The 17,840-nt window shown below is 38.6% G+C and overlaps 1 protein-coding gene across 4 annotated transcripts in view; it reads left to right on the plus strand.

Moving 5' to 3' along the window:
* The window catches only part of SH3KBP1 (SH3 domain containing kinase binding protein 1), a 211,907-nt gene that overhangs the window by 90,987 nt on the left and 103,080 nt on the right, over nucleotides 1-17,840 (plus strand). For all 4 annotated transcript variants that reach the window (XM_077172590.1, XM_054628054.2, XM_077172595.1 and 1 more), the window contains exon 4: nucleotides 15,334-15,440. In XM_077172590.1, the coding sequence (XP_077028705.1) occupies nucleotides 15,334-15,440 (107 nt within the window). The remainder of the gene's footprint in view (nucleotides 1-15,333; nucleotides 15,441-17,840) is intronic.

Raw genomic sequence — 17,840 nt, forward strand, 5'->3', positions numbered from 1 at the left:
ACTATGCTTTTGCTGTGTTTTGGGGCTTCCCCACCATTTGTGTTGTGAAATTCAATGCTTGATGCAAGAGTGAGACACTGCTCAAGTGGTTATGTGAAGTTAATGTTTAGAAACATAATGCAAGCTACATTATCTTTGGGACCAAAAAAATTTATTGTGGAAATGGACCACTTTCTGGCAGTCTGCAGTGTAAAGGAGATGGATCTTTAGTAGCTATTTCATTATGTAAGGTATTAAAGGTTTTATTAGATTTTCAGCTTTTCGCTGTAAACACCGGATCTAACACTGAGAAACTACTGCCATACTGAAGGGTATTGTATTGCATAAGCAGACAACTGATTAGTATACAATATAGAAAATTATGAGGATTTTATTTTCTTCCTCGCTCTTCTTGTTTTTCAAATCCAAAAATGTAGTGTGAAAGACAGAACTGCTTTTGAAATAAAAATTTAACTATGTCCTTGAAGAGGAAAAGACAAATTTGTCATTAAGAGATTCTTCAATAATGGTGTATATCTTCATGAAAACATAATTGTTAAGGTCCCGTAGGAAACTTATTATAAACCTCATTTCACGATATGAAGGCTCTGATGTTGTTTTCTGAATACACAAATAGTGATTTGCATATGAGAGAAGAGTCCTTGAAATCATAACAGCAAAGACACTGTTGTCCTGTGACATTCTGGAGGTCTTTGCTACTAGAAATTTTATTCTAATTTCCTAATGGAACAAATACTTTTTTAAGAGCATCTGTTTATTCGCCCTATTCGCCTTGATTTTTTTGAACTCTCTGCATGCCACCAGCTACAGTTGGCAAAAGAGTAGAGGAACATAATTATTCCATAATTATAACAACACAATATTTCTTTTAAATTGAAAGCAGAATAGGGGAATTAGTGCTTCCAACTGAATGAAAACCTCAGTTCAGAGTGGCAACAGGCAGTGGCCAAGCCACACAGGTGTGCTGGCCAGTCAGTCAGTGCCTGTGCAGCTCTGAAGCAGTCCCAGCATCTACTATCACCTTCCCAGCTGTGCAGGTGTAGGATACAAGTGGAAGCTGGGGCAAGATGAGGTGGGAGCAGGTTGAGGTGATTAGAAGGCATTGGGTGCTATGGGAGGATGGGTTGTAGAACAGAGACAATACTGAAGGCAATCTCACCCCTGAGGAGTTGCAGCTGTACTGATTGCCAGAGTAGGAACAGCCCTGCCCTTAATAGGGCACAGCTACGTCCAATAAGGATGGGTGCTAATAAAGAGTGGCTTAGCTGGTTGAGAGGAGAGTTGGAAGTTGTGCTGTGAGGAGGAAGGGTCAGGCAATTGGGCAAGGGACAAGGAAGGCGTCAGCTGGCCATGCAGAAGAAAGAGAAAAGGAGTCTATGTTGTGAGGAGCTGCTCGTGGGAACTCACAGAGAGAAGGTATGAAAGTTTTACGGTAAGATAATAAACTGGTGCCAAGCACCAGTGCCAACAATTGGTGCCCTGTATGGGGAGGAGTCCTGACAGGGTGCAAATCCATGGCTCTCCAAGCTTCACTAGTTCTGCTGCTCATGAAAGAATTATTGGATGCCTTTGGATGTCATGTTCTTTGTACAAAGATGAAATAATTTAACAACCTGGAGGTGTGCATGGCAGTTTCACGTATTTCTAGGCAGATGAAAAAATTCTTTTTTTCACTCACCTTATATCATCTTTGTCAAAATAAAATGAAGAGCAAAAATGAGGAAGTTTATCTTCCTGATTTCTCTTTGATGATAAAAATAATTGTTTGTTCTGGAGTATTTTTATTACAATGATGAAGGTTTCATTTCACCTTGTATTTCAGCTACCTTAGTGGAAGTCTTACCAGTTAAGAAGAAAGAGACGAATGAAAAGTGCTAAAGAAAGGTTGTCTGCAGCTCCCTAGTGAAATGCCAATCCTCATAGTTACAGCTCTAGTATTTGCTTTCTTATCCCAAGTGGCATTTGCTGCAGATAAGATCGTAAAGGAGTTTGGTTCAGCTTGGCAAGCTGAAGGATGGGTTACACTAGCATGTGGTTTGTAAACAAGGAAAGGCATCAAATATATGAAATTGGATTTCTGTGGGTTTGCTGACAGCTCACACCTGGTTGCAGTAATAAACTCTGCTCTTGGTATCTTAACCTGTCAAAGGCTGGCTCAGAGGAAGGAGAATGCCTTTGAGAAGCTTGGGAGGCTTGGTTGCATTTCAGCAGTCAAGCTGTAGACGAGGAAGATTAATGACAGAGAAACAATACAGAGTCATGGGGCATAAGGATTTTAAAGAATAGCCTTAAAATAGGGTGACAGCATAGCTCAGATTGGAAGGCACCTCTGGAAAAGTTCTGGGTCAGTCCTCTGCTCAATCAGGGACAGCTAGAGCCAGTTGCCCAGGATCATGTTCAGCTGGGTTTGAGTATCTCCAAGGACAGAGACTCCACAAACTCTCTGAGCAACCTGTGCCAGGGTTTGATCATCCACACAGTAAGGAAACCTAAACAAAACCAGCAACAACAACAAAAATTAAGGAAAATATTGGCTGTATTTCATTAACCAGAGATCTTGGTCCAGCCCATCAAAATCACTACTTTCCTACTTTTCCGGCTGCTGACCAAATAGAAATATACTGTGCAGACAGAAGCTTGTAGTCTTGAATGCTCAGGGCACGAGTTGTAAGTTATTGCAGATTGAAGCCACACTGTTTCCCAGGCTAGTATCTTGAAATTAAAACTTACTACTCTATGTTTACTAAAAATGTTGTTGTGCCTGGAAAAAAGAGACAGGATAAGAGGACATCAGGAAAGGCTGAGGGGAATATGTTGTGAATGGGGTTACAGCACAGGTGAAAAGGTTGCCAGGAGTAAATGTTTCCCATAGAGTCCATTAGCCTCTGCCAGAAGACTTGAAGGTCCAAGCCATGTTGCTGTATTGTAGTGTTGGGCACTGCTGCAGTGCCTTCCTCTCTTGCCAGTGCTCTCCTTTTAGAGGAGCATCTCAAGCACAGGTAGGAAACTTTACAGCAGCACAAGTGCAGGAAACTGCCCTGGGCTGGCCTCAGGAATTCATTGCATCCTTTAACTGGTGACTTCAAACACAGAGCCTTTTAGCATTTCATGTGTATTTCTTTTAACACCACTCAGCTCCATGCTGGACAGCACTGAAACAATTTAATTTTCAGTTGCCTGTCTTGAAAAATTTACTTGGGTGATTGTGCTATCAGTCCTTTATTTCTCACTTTCATAGCACAGTAGTCATTTAAAACAGAGGATGCATATATATAGACCAAAGAATAAAGTGATGAGAAATCTGAATATGTGCAGGGTAACTAAGAGGTAAATCCAGCCCTGGAAATAAGGGCAGGTAGCATGAGTAGAAGAGAAAAATTTAACATAGGCAAAATTGGAAGATAACAGTGATGCCTTTTATAAAGGAGCTGTTGCTGTATCATTTGAAATCAGCAGAGAATCAGTCAGAGGAGAGAAGGCAGATGATAAATGATTCATTTGCTTTCCTCCTCCTTGAGATCCCTTTCTTTGCTAGCTTGAGTTAACAGATGTTTTAAAGATTATGAATTCACAGGAAAAATAATACAAGACAATGGGCAGCCAAGACAGTATTCTGATAGTCTAAATATTTTGTTCTTCATATGTTATCAGCTATTGAATCTCAAAATCTAGAAAAGCTCTTGTATCAAGGAAGGAATTTGCCCACAAACACTTTGGTTCAATGAGGCTTTCAATGAGAAATGGTTCTTCTGTATTTGAACTATAATCTCTTTTGTTCATTGTGATCCAGGCTTAGGTTACAGGCAAATCAACAGGTTCTGGGGAAAAGAGAAGACTGATTTTCTGTTGTGCTATACATCAGATAAAGTCTTATTGCAGAACTTTGTGATCTTTGGTGAGGATTAATTTCAAAGGACACTTATCTTCAATGGTATGAAATCTTTCAAGGTTAGTTCAGTGCAGTCTGTTTTCACCTTCAGTATGGGACCATTTCTCTGCAGTCACTATTCACTAGGTGGGATTCTTGCATTAATATGCTAATCCCTTCAGGGATGGGGAAGTTCCACCCCCCAGGTTTCTGCTGAAGATGCCTAAGAATACTGAGACTTGTTACAACAACAATTTTGCAACCCAAAATGAACATGGCAGTGTATTCCTTGAGGATTTCTACATTGAAAACACATTTCATTTACATTATCAGAAGCAGAATAAGATGTGAAGTAATTATTCTGACTCAAAAGGGATTATTGATATACTTGCTCTTTAAGAGAAAGGCTAGACACATTGGTGAATATCTTGTCATTTATGTGTATCTCTGTGCTAACTGAAGTGAAAACTGAGGAACTGAGGGCTCTGAAGTGGCTGCCAGTACTGTGCATGGTGAAATTACCAAGGGGCTGTGTTTGCAGAGCCACTCTGTGCTTGTCTGCAAGCAAATGTTTGTCATGAAGTGCTAAGTTCTGTACTGCAGTGCTGGTCTGCAGTTAGATGGACCCTCTGTCTCTGTCTTCCTCTGTTTCCACACACAAATTTGGCTTTGTTCATGAAGCTGTGTGGAGTTCAGAGGTCCTTTACATGCATACATATCCACTGCAAATTGATTTACAAGAGCATGTTTACACTCAGAGTGAAGGCCAAATGGTCATCAGATTTGCTGTCATTCCAGCTCTGGGTTAAACTTCATCTGGTGGAAAAGGATATAAAACATTGCTGTGTTTGCTTTAGCCTGTTGCTACAGAGTCATGATCCTACCTTGGTGCACTCTTTTTAAAGTATAAATGCTTTCTTTGTCTTTACAAAAGCTTTAAATTGCAATTTTAGTGCAGGCTTCATTTCTCTTACTGGGTTCTAAGATACTGAACATCTGTGAACACCACAGCATGACAAAACTAGGTAAGTGGTCTAAGAGCACTTTTTACTCTAAGAAGAAAAAGTTAAGTAGTAAGTTACTTAAAGGGCTATTTCTGTAAATACAAAAGCATGAATCATCTCAGATGCAACTATGTTATCAGATATTTTTCTTGATTGATATCTGTCTTGCAAGGCAAAAAATATTGAATTACACAAAGGCTTAAAAATATTTATATCAATCTTTCCTTGCAGCATAATGATATCAAGTATCTTTTGTGAGGTGCTTGATTTGAAATTTTTGTCTGAGATATGGAGTCATAGACTTGCTTTGGTAATTTTTTCCTCTTAGGTGTTGCTAGATGCTTAAATAAAGGTTTCTATATTACTGGATTTCATTGCTCAATAATGTAAGCAGCACACACTGAATGAGAACAGCCAGTATTCATATTAGTTCTCAGGTGTTGGCTTTTGTAGAGATATTTAGACTGATATTAGTAGATGACTTAATATTTACAAATGACTGTATCAGGATATGGTGTGGCTCATAGTAACTCTGTAAGCAAACATGCTGCTGCTATTCACAACATAGAAAATAATTCTAGCCCTGAGGACAAATATGAGCATTAGCCTGGAAGTGGAAGTTGGCTGTGGCTGCAGCTGTGCTGCGGGAATGCAGCTGAATGCAAGGCATGACTGGGAGGGGGCTGGGAAAAGTCATTTGAAATTCCTTGATCATTCAAAGGCTGTCAATGGAATCTACATACTTCACCTGTTCCCCTTCTCCAAACAGCACCACAGCACCAATCAGAAAAAGCTGATTAATCTTTGATCCTTTTAAAGCAAGGTTTTAGTGGATATTTGTACCTGCAGTAGTGATGAGCAGCACGTGATAAAAGGGCTGTAAAAAGTGTTGATCCCATGGTACAGTGGGGATCACTGCTGCTGTCTTACCTGTCAGCATGTCATTTTTCAGCTGCCTTTCTGGTCAGGGGCTCTCCTGTTTCCCTTCATGCCAAGAAGCTTTCTGAGTAAGGCTGTTTCTTGTATTGTTTTGTAGCTTCACCATCTGAAGAGGGGAGTGTTGACACCAGGGTGTGTATTGGGGCCTGTAGACAAGTGTGAACACCATACTGAGACATGACAGTGCTTCCAGTGACTAATGGAGCAATTATAAAGCTTGACTATTGCTTTTCATGTAACAAATATAAAAGTTTTTAAAGTAATGAATGATCAGTGGGCTGAGATTGCAGCAAGGTTTTTAGAAAAGCTTATGTGTTAATAATGCCTAAATGGAAAGCATTCTTAAATGTTCTTTCAAATTGATGGAATAGAATTGTAGGCTGATTATGCATATCTCTGGCTCTATAAACAGGTGGAAAATAAGGTTAAACCTATGACTGTTGTTATCCTACAGTCTTAATCTGTATATTGAATGATATTCATGCAGAAGAGGAAATATGTTACTGGAAAAGTATGTAGTAGTTGTAAATCTTGTGGGTAGTAAAGCACTAGGAGTATATTACAAAAATTTGTGTGCATTAATTTTTTCATACCTTAGTAGTGGTTGCTTTTAGTTATGGAGAAGTTGTTATGGGAGAACATTTTCTTGTACTGACATTTTTAAGCACTGTGATTGATACATGTATTGCTCAAACTCACTCCCATCATTTTCTGCCCTCATAAATAGACTGTATCTCTATCATCCAAGTGTCCTTGTTATTCTAAATTGGTACATTTCATTATGGTAAAGACAAAAATGCATCTTTGCAGGATTTAAGGGGCTTTTTTATTCAGGCAGGAAAACAGAATAGTTAAGGAAGCAGTGAGAAAAGAACTGGGCAAATAGGGTGTTGTATAGTTGTGAAAAAGTGTCTGAGTTGAGTGCATTGGGCCTGTTATTGGGCCACTTTGGACCAGTATCTTTTCTTGAGGTTGTGAGATGCTCTGTGGTTTTGGTTTTCCATTTATGCTGGATTCATGTTGTTGGTTTAGGTTAATTATTGCAGTCAAGGAAATCCCTTACACTCTGGGCACTCTCAATGTGCTTAGGAGCAGAGGATTTTGAGGAATAAAGCCTGCTTTCTGTGAGAACTAAAGCTACAAGGCAGTGATGGCAGAATTGAATGTTATACCCTTTGGCATTTTTGATTCAACACCCTCTTGATAAATTACAGTTTTTTGAATGTGTTAAAATCTTTTGAAAAAAGTAACAGGATGAAGACCAAAAAACTTGATTTGTTTGTGGCATCTTTTGAAAATGACACTATATTAAAGAACTAAATTGCTGGCAGCCTTCTTACCATGAGACATGACTCTTAATATTTCATTAGTTTAGTAAAAATTAATGCTTATAAATGCCACAGAGGCTTGTTTAACTGATGAGAACAAGTAAAAATATATGGGGAAATTTCTATGGCATTCAGAGCTTCTTATGACCAAAAAACTGAAAAATGCTGCAGAGCTGGCTAGATGCAGGTATTGCAAAACTCTGCCTCCTCTTTTTCTCCAACCTTGCCTGAGGTGGCTTTTCTCCCCCTGCACTGTATACATAGGCTGACTTGCCAAAACAGCCTTTTGTTTCCTTTTTTGCATTTGTTGCTCAGTTTTGGAGGATAATGATGCACATCTGATCTGATTGATACAGAAATATTTCTCCTCCACTTATGGAGGGAACTATCCTGTGTGGATCCTGTGCCAATGTTAATTTTTGAAGTTGTGGGAAAAGAATGTTAATTTTCACTTTCATTACTCAGATGCCTTTCAGGAAACCTACCTTCTGCTCAGCCATACCAGAGCTAATGGTGCCTGGGGTGGTAGAGGGCCAGCAGCAGCAAGAATAATTGATTTTTTTCAATTTATCATATTTGTTTATTGCTGTTCTGGACATGTATTCCTGCGTTCTTGTGCAGCCCTCAAATACTAAAGTATAGCATAAGATGCCCTTTAAGACAGCAGGCTATTTTGGATTATAGCATTTTCATGATGGTAGCTGAGAAATAATAACAAATCTGAACCCGAGGAGTGCAATTGAGGGCTCCTCCTGGGGCTCTCTCTCTCAGCAGAGCTGAAGGACAGGTGGTTGTATAACCCTGCACGCTGAGCTGCAGCGTGCCAGCAGCCCAGGGAGGAGTCCTGCCAAACCCTGCTCTCCACGAGGTTTGAAATGTCATGGCTTAATTGCCATGGGAGCCACATGCCTGAGTGCTCCTGCCCAAGTGACTGCTCAGGGTCTCAGTGTCTGTGCTGCAGAATGAGACCCTCGGTCCCACCCTGGCTGAGTCATTTTCCCAGTTTACCAGGGCATCTCTTGGCTTCCTATGATAGCTTTCTAGAGTTTAGGATTTGTCTGCGCTTCTGTTTCAAGGCAAATTTAATGTAGTTTCCTAGGCTTTAGGAGCACTGCTGAACTGGAAAGTGAAGTGTTTGCTGTTTGTGGATGTGTTACTAATTTAGTTTAATTTTATTGCCTTTAATGGCAAAATGAACAGATTGTACAGATAGTCTAGAGGAAAATAAAATTCTAGATTACAAATCTGACTGATGTCCTAGATGCCAAATATGAAAAAATGTTTTGGTTTTCGTTAAGGATTGTTGATTTATTGCATGTGTTCATTTTGTAATAGCTCTCATGACTGCAACAAGCAGAAAAATTATTGCTGTATTTTTTGCATATTTTCAGCATTTGTTTAATGCACTTTGTTACCTCTTGGAATAAAAATAAAATGGTGACAATGGTGGGTTTCTTCCCCTCCTAAGAGAGGCTTATTTGAAACTGATCTAACAGAGGTCAGAGTAAGACCTGCAATGTAATGTCATTACAGAGAGATTGAAAACCTGTTGAAAAGCATGGATACTCTGGTATCTTAAAATGAGGTAGCACAGTTGTTAGCAGTCTTTAAGAAAAAGTCATCACTTTTTAGAGGTGTTTGTGAATTTGACTCTTTAGTTAAGTTGGCCAGAAGTCAGTTTCAAGGCAGCAAGCTGCTGGTATAAGGCTAATACTTTTGGAGAGTACTGTGTAGGAATCCACGTGGTGTAATTGCCTTTGTTATAGTGAGGAGAACATAACAAAAACTAAATATGCACAGTGGTTTTGCAATTTAGAGCTATTTTATGTCATCTACTGTATGTTTGAAGTGCTGATGTGTACAGGCAGCTTAAGCTATGTGAATTATGTGATGGAACATACGAGAAGTGGCAAAGATGCAACAGCAACTCAAGTTTGCTTTTGGTTTATTCAAATGTTTTCTCTAGAGATCAATACAAAATAACAGCAAAGACCCAAGTAGTTGGCCACTATCTCAGAATTTAGGTAAGGGGATAAAATTTTTGAGATTGCCCCATGATAACATGATGTATATACAATGAGAATGGCAAGAGAAAATACCTGTTTGGGCCATTTGCAAATCTTGTGTTTCTGTACTTGCATTTTTAAGAAACAATATTTCAGGTTTGTTTATTCCTTCTTGTTCTTTAGAAAAGCTAATTTATTGCTACAGATATCTATTGTCTGCAGTATTTCTTGAAGCTATTTAGATGATGAAGTTTAAGAGATACAGGTACTAGAATTAGTATATTTGATAAACAGTCACATTTTCAGTTCTGCATGTGGTTGAGTTTACTGTGTAGTTAGATACTGTATTTTACACTTTCTTTCCAAAATATAGATTACAAAGTATGTAGCCTGCATGCAAAGTCCTAGGGCTCTTGTTAGTTTGGAGTTACTTCGTCTAATTTGCTGGTGATGATTTAACTGCATTCTTAAGTTTCTATTCCATTTATGTGCATTTTAAAACTTTCAGATTAAGAAAGAAAAAATGTTGGCAGTGTACGGTTAAACTCTGGAAGTGTCTTTTGTGTTTATTAACAGTTATTTATCTAATGTTTCCTTCTGCTTTGGGTTAGGCCTAAGTGATGATCTCAGCCTCACCAGTATTGTGGTTCTGCCTGTCACACGCACAAGCCTGGCTCCAGCTGTGCATATGGAATTAACTTCTTAGTTAATTTGCAATTTTCTCCTAAAAGCTTTTGACCACTAGTACTACGTTTTTGCTGTAAGTTGCTTCAGTTAATTACTGCTGTTATGCAAAAGAATTATACCCATTAAAAGGCCTGATTACTGCTGCATGTTTTTAACAAAAGAATAAATTAATTGAACAATGAGGCTTGCTGTTATTCTGACAGTACATATGTGTTAAAATGAGATGGTGTTAAAAAAAAGGTGTCCTCCAGCCTTTCAGGTTCCTCACAGACAAATCTTGGCCATAAAATCCAGAGCAGCAGCCAGATGGCTGAAAGTTGGAAGTGTTGCTGTGGAGTCTAGCAAGAGAAAACACTCCTGGGTAACAGTAGAACATTAACACACTCAGAGTAATACATTACTAGCAGTGAGGCCATACTGCATTGTGGCTTAATTGTGCTTAATGGAGTCCTGCAGTCTCTGTGATTTAGCTGCTCATGTCAAAGCAGGGCAATTCCCAGTTCATCTGCCTGTAGAAAAACACAGCAGCTTTACATAACCCATTTGAGAGAGTACTGGAAGCACCTCAGATATTCTGCCTCTCCTCACCTCCCTCAGTTTATCTTCCTCTTCTCTGGCATATCAATGTCACAAATTCAAGCAAGACCAAAAAACCCAAACTAAACAACCTCCTCCCACAAACACATCTTCACCCCCAGTATGTATTTCCCCACCCAATATTCCTTCCCATCTTAGTTCTGTTTTCTGCTAGACAATTCTGTTTTCTGCTAGACCTCAGCAGGTGTTTTTTGTCATCCATCCAAAGCCATTCACCCTTTATAACAGCATGTGGGTGATGAGAGAGTTGCAATTGACATGTCAAACCACAGGTCAGAATTACACTGCCAAAGCCCTCCAGGAAAAGGAGGAAACTGGAACTTGATCATTCTGGAGCCTTCTAAAATCAGAATGGTGTTTTTGCTAGTGGGTGGGGATAAGAGGATGGAGTTCTTGTGTTGTGGAAGATAGTGACAGAGTCCACATTAGAATTTAGTATGCCTAAGACTTCAAATAAAGTCTTATAATATCTATCTTCAATACACTTTAAAGCAATTTTAAAAAGTTAACATTTTTTATGCTGTTTGCTCCTAATTGGGTAATTTTCTTAAAAACAACTTTTTTCTTAACGTGTGCATTTTATATGCACAGTTGTCATGGATAACTCATATTTTGCTTCTGCTTATTGGTGGAAAGGAACTGGCTGAATCAAAGGGGGGAAAACTCATTTTAGAGTGTTCCCCTTTAAACTGTCTTAAGCCAAGACAAAAATTTAGTTATTAAAAAAAAAGTGATACAGTAAGCACTAAGGCTGGCTGTGCAAAGCAGCTGTATACAGGTGTATAGATAAAAATCTATACACACATATGTGTACAAGTCATTTTTAGTTATGCAATAGTTACCTTTTGTCTTTTTACACGTTAGATTTAGAACTAGTTTCTATCTGAATCATATCAAAGCTCAGCTTGTCTAGCCAGGAGACACTGAACTGATCCAGTTCCCCCCAGTTACGGATGCAGCTTTAAAGGTGGAAGAATTGAAAGTCAAACTGAGACTGATGGGCAGATAATGCCATGTGCAGGAAAATCTGAAATAGAAGACAGGAAATTTCTTCATCTTGTCATTTTGTCCTAATAGAGCCACAAGATAGGCTACCAAGACATTGGCATCAGGGAAGATTAGACTCTACAGAAACCACCATATAACCCACTCACACATGCACATGTCTATATAAACATCTGTTTCATGACAGAGGGTTTAAGTTAAAAAAAGGTAGTTTGGATTTGAGAATTTCAGTTAACTTTGAAATAGTTCACTTCCTATCTACAATGCTACTGCTGCTGCTGTGCTTTCCAGCTAATCATGAGCTGTCAGTTTGTGCCCTTTTCTGGGTCTGATGGCAGCAAGTAAGTGCCAGTGAGGATTTTTTTAGTGTAGCATTGCCTTGCCCCTTACAAAGGTAAGCATTGAATGCCAATGTGCTGTCATTGCCCTTTCTTTGCTGCTAATGCCAGAGGAGTATTTAAATTATGGCAATGATGCCCTCTCTTGCATGTTTACAGCTGGAGGAAGCCCCTTTGTGGTCTCCTGCTGTCAGAGGCAAAACCACAATTTTAAGGGTCTGATCAAACACCACTTAGGTTTCACCACAAATTAGATTTGTGCCCTCAAAGATTTGTTTGCTTCTTTGTTTCAAACTTCTAAATATAAGTTAATAATTCCTTTTTCCATTTGACCTAACTTTAGACCTTTTAAAGTTAGTCTGTTCTAGCCACACCAGTAGAAAATGGGCTGTAGAGCTCTCCGCCTCATGCTCTTCTCAAGTGTACCAAGGATTAGCGTGCACAAAGGGACCCTCAGCACCTTCTCCTTAAAACCAAAGGTATTCTCTGCTGGGTCTGTTGTCTTGCATTAGATCAGAGAGAACAACTAATTGGTACATAGAATCAACTAATTGGTACATAGAATCTGTGTCTCTTGCTGGCTAGCTACCCCTCACTTAGGTATTCCTTTTGAGAAAGACTTGGAAGGAGAGGGGGGAGCAGTGACACAACCATGAGACTAATAAAGATAAATGCAGACTTTCACTAGATTTTGTATACAGTAATAAAATAACTTTATGGATTGGGAGGGGGAAGGATTCATACAGCTGTATTATTAACATCCAGAAATGTGTTTATTTCTTACTCTCAAAAATATTCTCCAAAGAGTCACACAATATTTATTATTAAATAGCATGACAACTGCCATCTGTCACATCAGAAACATCAGCATATCAGTTGCTATTTGATGTTAGAAATCATAGTGGGAATGCTATTTTTGGGGCAAATAGCCAGCCTCTCTTGCACAATGAAAGAAGCCCTCAATATAGAAGGTATTTATTATATTTAAGTTATTTGGGATGCATCTGTGTAAAGTTGTCAGTTTAGGACCATTTTAGTTTAGATGGTGAAGCATGAGAAGGCATTTTAGGTGGAAAAAGAGCCAATTTGACTGAGTTTAGTTACACTGCATTAAGGTATCAATTTTAACATTCAAAAAGCTGCCACTCATGCAGGATTGATAGCTTTTAGCTTTCTGATACTATTTTTCATGCAGAAAAATAGTATCAGAAAGCTAAAATCAGTGGATTCCTTTCTACCTTCTTTCTTTAGTTTCAATGACTAGATTAGGAAAAAGGTCTGTAAGTTTTTTATCACTATTCACTCTAGAGCAGGATTATCAAGAGATCTTGCAGAACATCTACAACAAAAAGTGGACTCACCATAAAATCTATTTCTGTAATTTAATTTCACATGAAGACCATGCTTGGAATGTGTTTACACTTTCAACTTTGGTGTACATTGAACAGGTTTAACAGTTAAGAGAAATAGCATAAGAGAAAGTACATTTACTTGTGTAGAGTGCCTTTATATATTTGTGTGGATACATGTATGTCAATTATATGAAATAACATGGTTTATAATGCACAACTTCTAGGGAAGAGAGAATAGTCAGGGAATTCTGTGTTTTGAATAAATTCTCTCTTCTTACCTTCTGCTCCTCCACCACATTCCACCACAGTCATGATTTGTATCAGCAAGTTGTACTTCAGCTAACAGAGGCTAAGCAGCCAGCCTAGCAACTTAATTTAGGGAAGCTCTCTCATCTCATACAACTATAATTACACATAAGCCAGCAGATCTGGCAAATGAACTTCTGGAACAGAGTATTTTCACTAATCTCTCTTGAAACTCTGATGGCAGAAGTGTCAAGTTAGGGGTCTTACTCAAAGCTATGGATTCACAGCCTGGACACCCAAGCTAGAAGAGAAAGATTTGCTGTTAACATAATTTCCAGTGTCTGACTGATTATCAAAATTAGCCTGTCTTAACCTTACTAACTCAATTGCAATGGTTTTCCTTCTATTTTCTTTAACCTAGCATTAGTGCACCTTACAAATACATGTGTGCCCAGACATACACACACACATGTATTGGCATGGGTACATACATGAGTTCCTGCCTGGTGCAGCAGGAATATCTCTGTGAGTGCCCCACCTCCCTGGTGCCTTGGCATAACAAGTATGAGGCTCTGCAAGTGGAACTGGACAATGGTGACAATGGTGCATCTGCCTTGGAAATGTCATCAAGGTGATGCCAGCCTAGTCCTTTGTTCAAGTTGCTACCATAAAAAAGAAAAAAGGCAGGCAGATCACCATTGTGGAAGACTGTCTTCTGAAGGAAACAAAGAGGCTGATAAGCCAACAGGACCCACTTCTTTGGGAACTCTGCAGTCTCCCTGGGGCCAGGGTTGAAGGTGTGGATGGAAAGGTTCCTACCCTAGTACAGCCCTCAGATTATTGTCCATTACTGATTTCTCAGGTAGGCAGTGATACAGTTGTGATACAGCTTAGCTAGCAGACTAAGGACAATCTGGGGGTTGATTATTCAGGGCCATGGGACACCTGCTTAAGGGATCAGGAGCACAAGCAGTATTCTTCTCTGTCCTTCCAGTCACAGGGAATGAGGATGCAAGGAGACACGTGAGCCAGCTGATCAATACCTTGCTCTGAGCCCTTCTCTACAAGAAAGACACTGAGGTGCTGGAGTGTGTCCAGAGAAGGGAACAGAGCTGGGGAAGGGTCTGGAGCATGAGACCAAAGAGGAACAGCTGAGGGACCTGGGATTGATTAGCCTGGAGAAAAGGAGTCTGAGGAGGGACTTGACCACTCTATAATTATCTGAAAGGTGTTTGCAGTGGGGTAGGAGTTGGGCTCTTCTCCCCGGTGACAAGAGACAGGATGAGAGAAAATGGCCTCAAGTTGTGCCAAGGGAAATTTAGATTGGATATCAGGAAAATTTCCTCCACAGAAAGTGTTGTCAATCATTGGAGCAGGTTGCCCAGGGAAGTGGTGTAGTCACCATTCCTGGAGGTATTTAGATGATATGTAGGTGTGGAGTTTAGGAATGTGGTCTAGTGGTGGACTTGGGAGTGCTGTGTTAACATTTGAACTAAACAGTCTTAAAGGTCTTTCCCAACCTAACCAATTCTACGATTCTGTGAAAAAAATATAAAGAATGGTTAATGAGTTATTTGTACACCTGTGAAAGAGTTGTGGACAAAAAGATACAGCTGAGACCTTATTTCCTTATAAGCTTTGGATCCCTTCCCCATCCCTCTGGTTTCTGGATTTGCCTACACCATGAGTACAGAGCATTAGCCTAGAAGAGAAATTTTAGTGAATACACCTGGAAAGATCTACTGGGTGAAGTTTGCCCATCCTATCATTAGGAAGCACAATTATTTAAATTTTGGCTCTTTTTGTAAGGTAAATCTAGGCAGATAGACTAAGTATCACATTCACATTCTGATAACAATGCTCAAAGAATAATTTTTCATCTTTAGTAATTTCCCCTGGCTTGTCTTTGGCATGGAATTTTATTTTCATTTTGTGATTTCCCTATTTCCTTCATTTCCCTCAGGAGAGAGAAGCAGAAGAAGGAGATGTCAGGTGGCTTTCAGTTACATGCCTCAAAATGAAGATGAATTGGAATTAAAAGTTGGTGACATCATTGAAGTTGTGGGAGAGGTGAGCACATCTTTAATTGAATATATATACATGCATTTCTGACATGTCTTTTGTATGCTAAGCTCCTCAGTGTATAACTTAAACCAGACATTTTTCTTCTCTGCTATACTGACCTGTCTGGTTTGGGTTACTGTTGGGGATTAGGGGGTGTTGGGTATTTTCTTATGGATTTTGTGACCTTTTTTATTCCCCTGTAGCATTTCTACTGGTTTTACATCAGTTGATGTCTCAGAGTTCTGTTTAGGGAAAGTCTGTTCTGTTCAAGTTTGTGTTACAGAAGAGAACCAAAGATTAAAGCAGAAGAAACTTTCCACAGTTTGAGTAAGCCAGCCCTGGGAAAAATTACCTTTGCAAAGTTAAACAAATTTAAGAAATTCACTTGAATCTCTGCTGGAGTTCACCTTTTGTCATCTTTGGCAGCAAATTTTAAGAATTTCATTTTGGTCTTAACCAGTTTAAAAAAAAAAGACCTAAAACCAAATAAAAACCCCCAATAAAATATTTAGAGACACAAGAGCCACTTATTTTGGTTAGAACTGGATGTGAAAAATTAATTACACGAGCTAGGAACAAATTATGCAAGCTAGCATAGAGGTACAGAGATTTTCCTTGCATGGGTGACTCTGGCTGCAGGGTCAAGAAATGGTGTTTGCTCCCAATACCTTCAGTGTTCCATTAGAGATTTTACAAATAGCTTATTGATAGCATGAGGACCAAAGTCAAAATGATAACGTGTATCCTTTAAGTAGAATACATTTAAACTCATTTATATTTATTTACTTAGCTTTAAAAAGAAGACCTTAGTCTGCTCAGGCAGCCAACATAATGTGTGTTGCAGTTTGAATCATTTACTTGTAAGACTTTTTTTCTCTACCATAACTCAGCAGTTAGTAATTCAACATTCATTTTCTTGTCTAGGATATATAGTTAATTTACTTTTTCCTGCATCTGTCACTTAAGCAGTCAATTTGAAAAGAATATAAATTCTACTGTAATCTATTTGGTATCCAGCATTTTCTTATAAGAGATTAAATTCTCACATCTGAGTGTAAGAAGCTTAGTGATCACTGGTTTTGCTCTAACCTAGCTGTGCACACCAGCTCTGCACAGCATTCTTCCCCTGGAATCAGACATGCTGTGTCACTTAACCGACCTTATTCTGTCTGTGAGCAGTTTTGTAATGGGGGAATTCAAGGTTATGAGAGCAATGTATTGTGAACATATTGTAAACTCCATATTATAATGAGTTTTGTGACATCACATGAACTGTTTTCATTGGGCAGTTTGAAGTATATTTCACCTCACATGGCCACGCAAATACTACTTAAACATTTTAAGTTGGTGTCTTTTAAGAGTATATTGATGGAATAAAACCTTTTCCTAGTATCCAGCCAACAAATTAACTCTACTGAATGAATTATATGATTAAATAATTTAGATGACACACTAAGCATCTCTTATGGAATGTATCTCATCTCTTTTTAAATTTGAAAAACTTAATTATACATACCTGATTTATTTATAGCCAAAAGAGACTGAAAATATCAGCATTGAAATTGAAAAATGTAGAACTATAGTAGTGAAACATTCCATGTACTTGCATGTGTGTGCTTATAGTTAAAGGTATGTTTTTTGAAACCCACATAGGTTTCTCTTTTGGGTGAAAGTAGATTAGCTGGCAGAATAGGGAAAATAGGATATTAAATAGAAATTCTCAGTGCTTCAGGAAGTATTGTTGTGGGACCTTTATTTTCCATTATGGTTGATACCAAGCAGTTGATGCTGAACACTTGTTGTAACTTCCTCTTCTGCTGTTATCATAACAGTATGAATTCCTCGAAAAAGTAGAGCAGAATGTGTTTTTTGAAACAGGAACTTTTATTTGATGCAGGAAGTTGCACCAATGAACGTGCTGATTTAATTGTTTACCCTTCTGCTTTTAAGTAATGCTGCATAAAGAGTCATTGCATTGGAATAGAATTCATAGTGGTTTTGTCATTATACAATCCTTCTTATTTCAAATGATAAATATTTGAGGTGATTGACTTTTTGTTTAAAAAATATGTCTTCCTCAGTTGTGAAAGTTGAGGGGTTTTTTGCAAGGGAAGAAATCATGCTCTGTTATTGTAGAAAACTCCCCCAAAGAACCAGAAAAAGCCTTTCCACATAGGCAACAATTAGAGAGAATTATTGTAAAATACAGGTTTTGTTTATAATTACTTAGGATTAAAAACTGGATGATATCTTCCACATTATTTAGAGCACTTCTGTGTAATTGGAACATTAATGGTAATTCACTTTCCATTTCAAGTTGCTCTTTTCTCTCATCCCATCTTTTTATTCATGAATAGGTCTCAGATTCCCACAGATGATAGTATTTTTTGAATCTTCCTAAGAAAG

Source organism: Agelaius phoeniceus, chromosome 2 (genome assembly GCF_051311805.1).
Source record: "Agelaius phoeniceus isolate bAgePho1 chromosome 2, bAgePho1.hap1, whole genome shotgun sequence".
NCBI lineage: Eukaryota > Metazoa > Chordata > Aves > Passeriformes > Icteridae > Agelaius > Agelaius phoeniceus.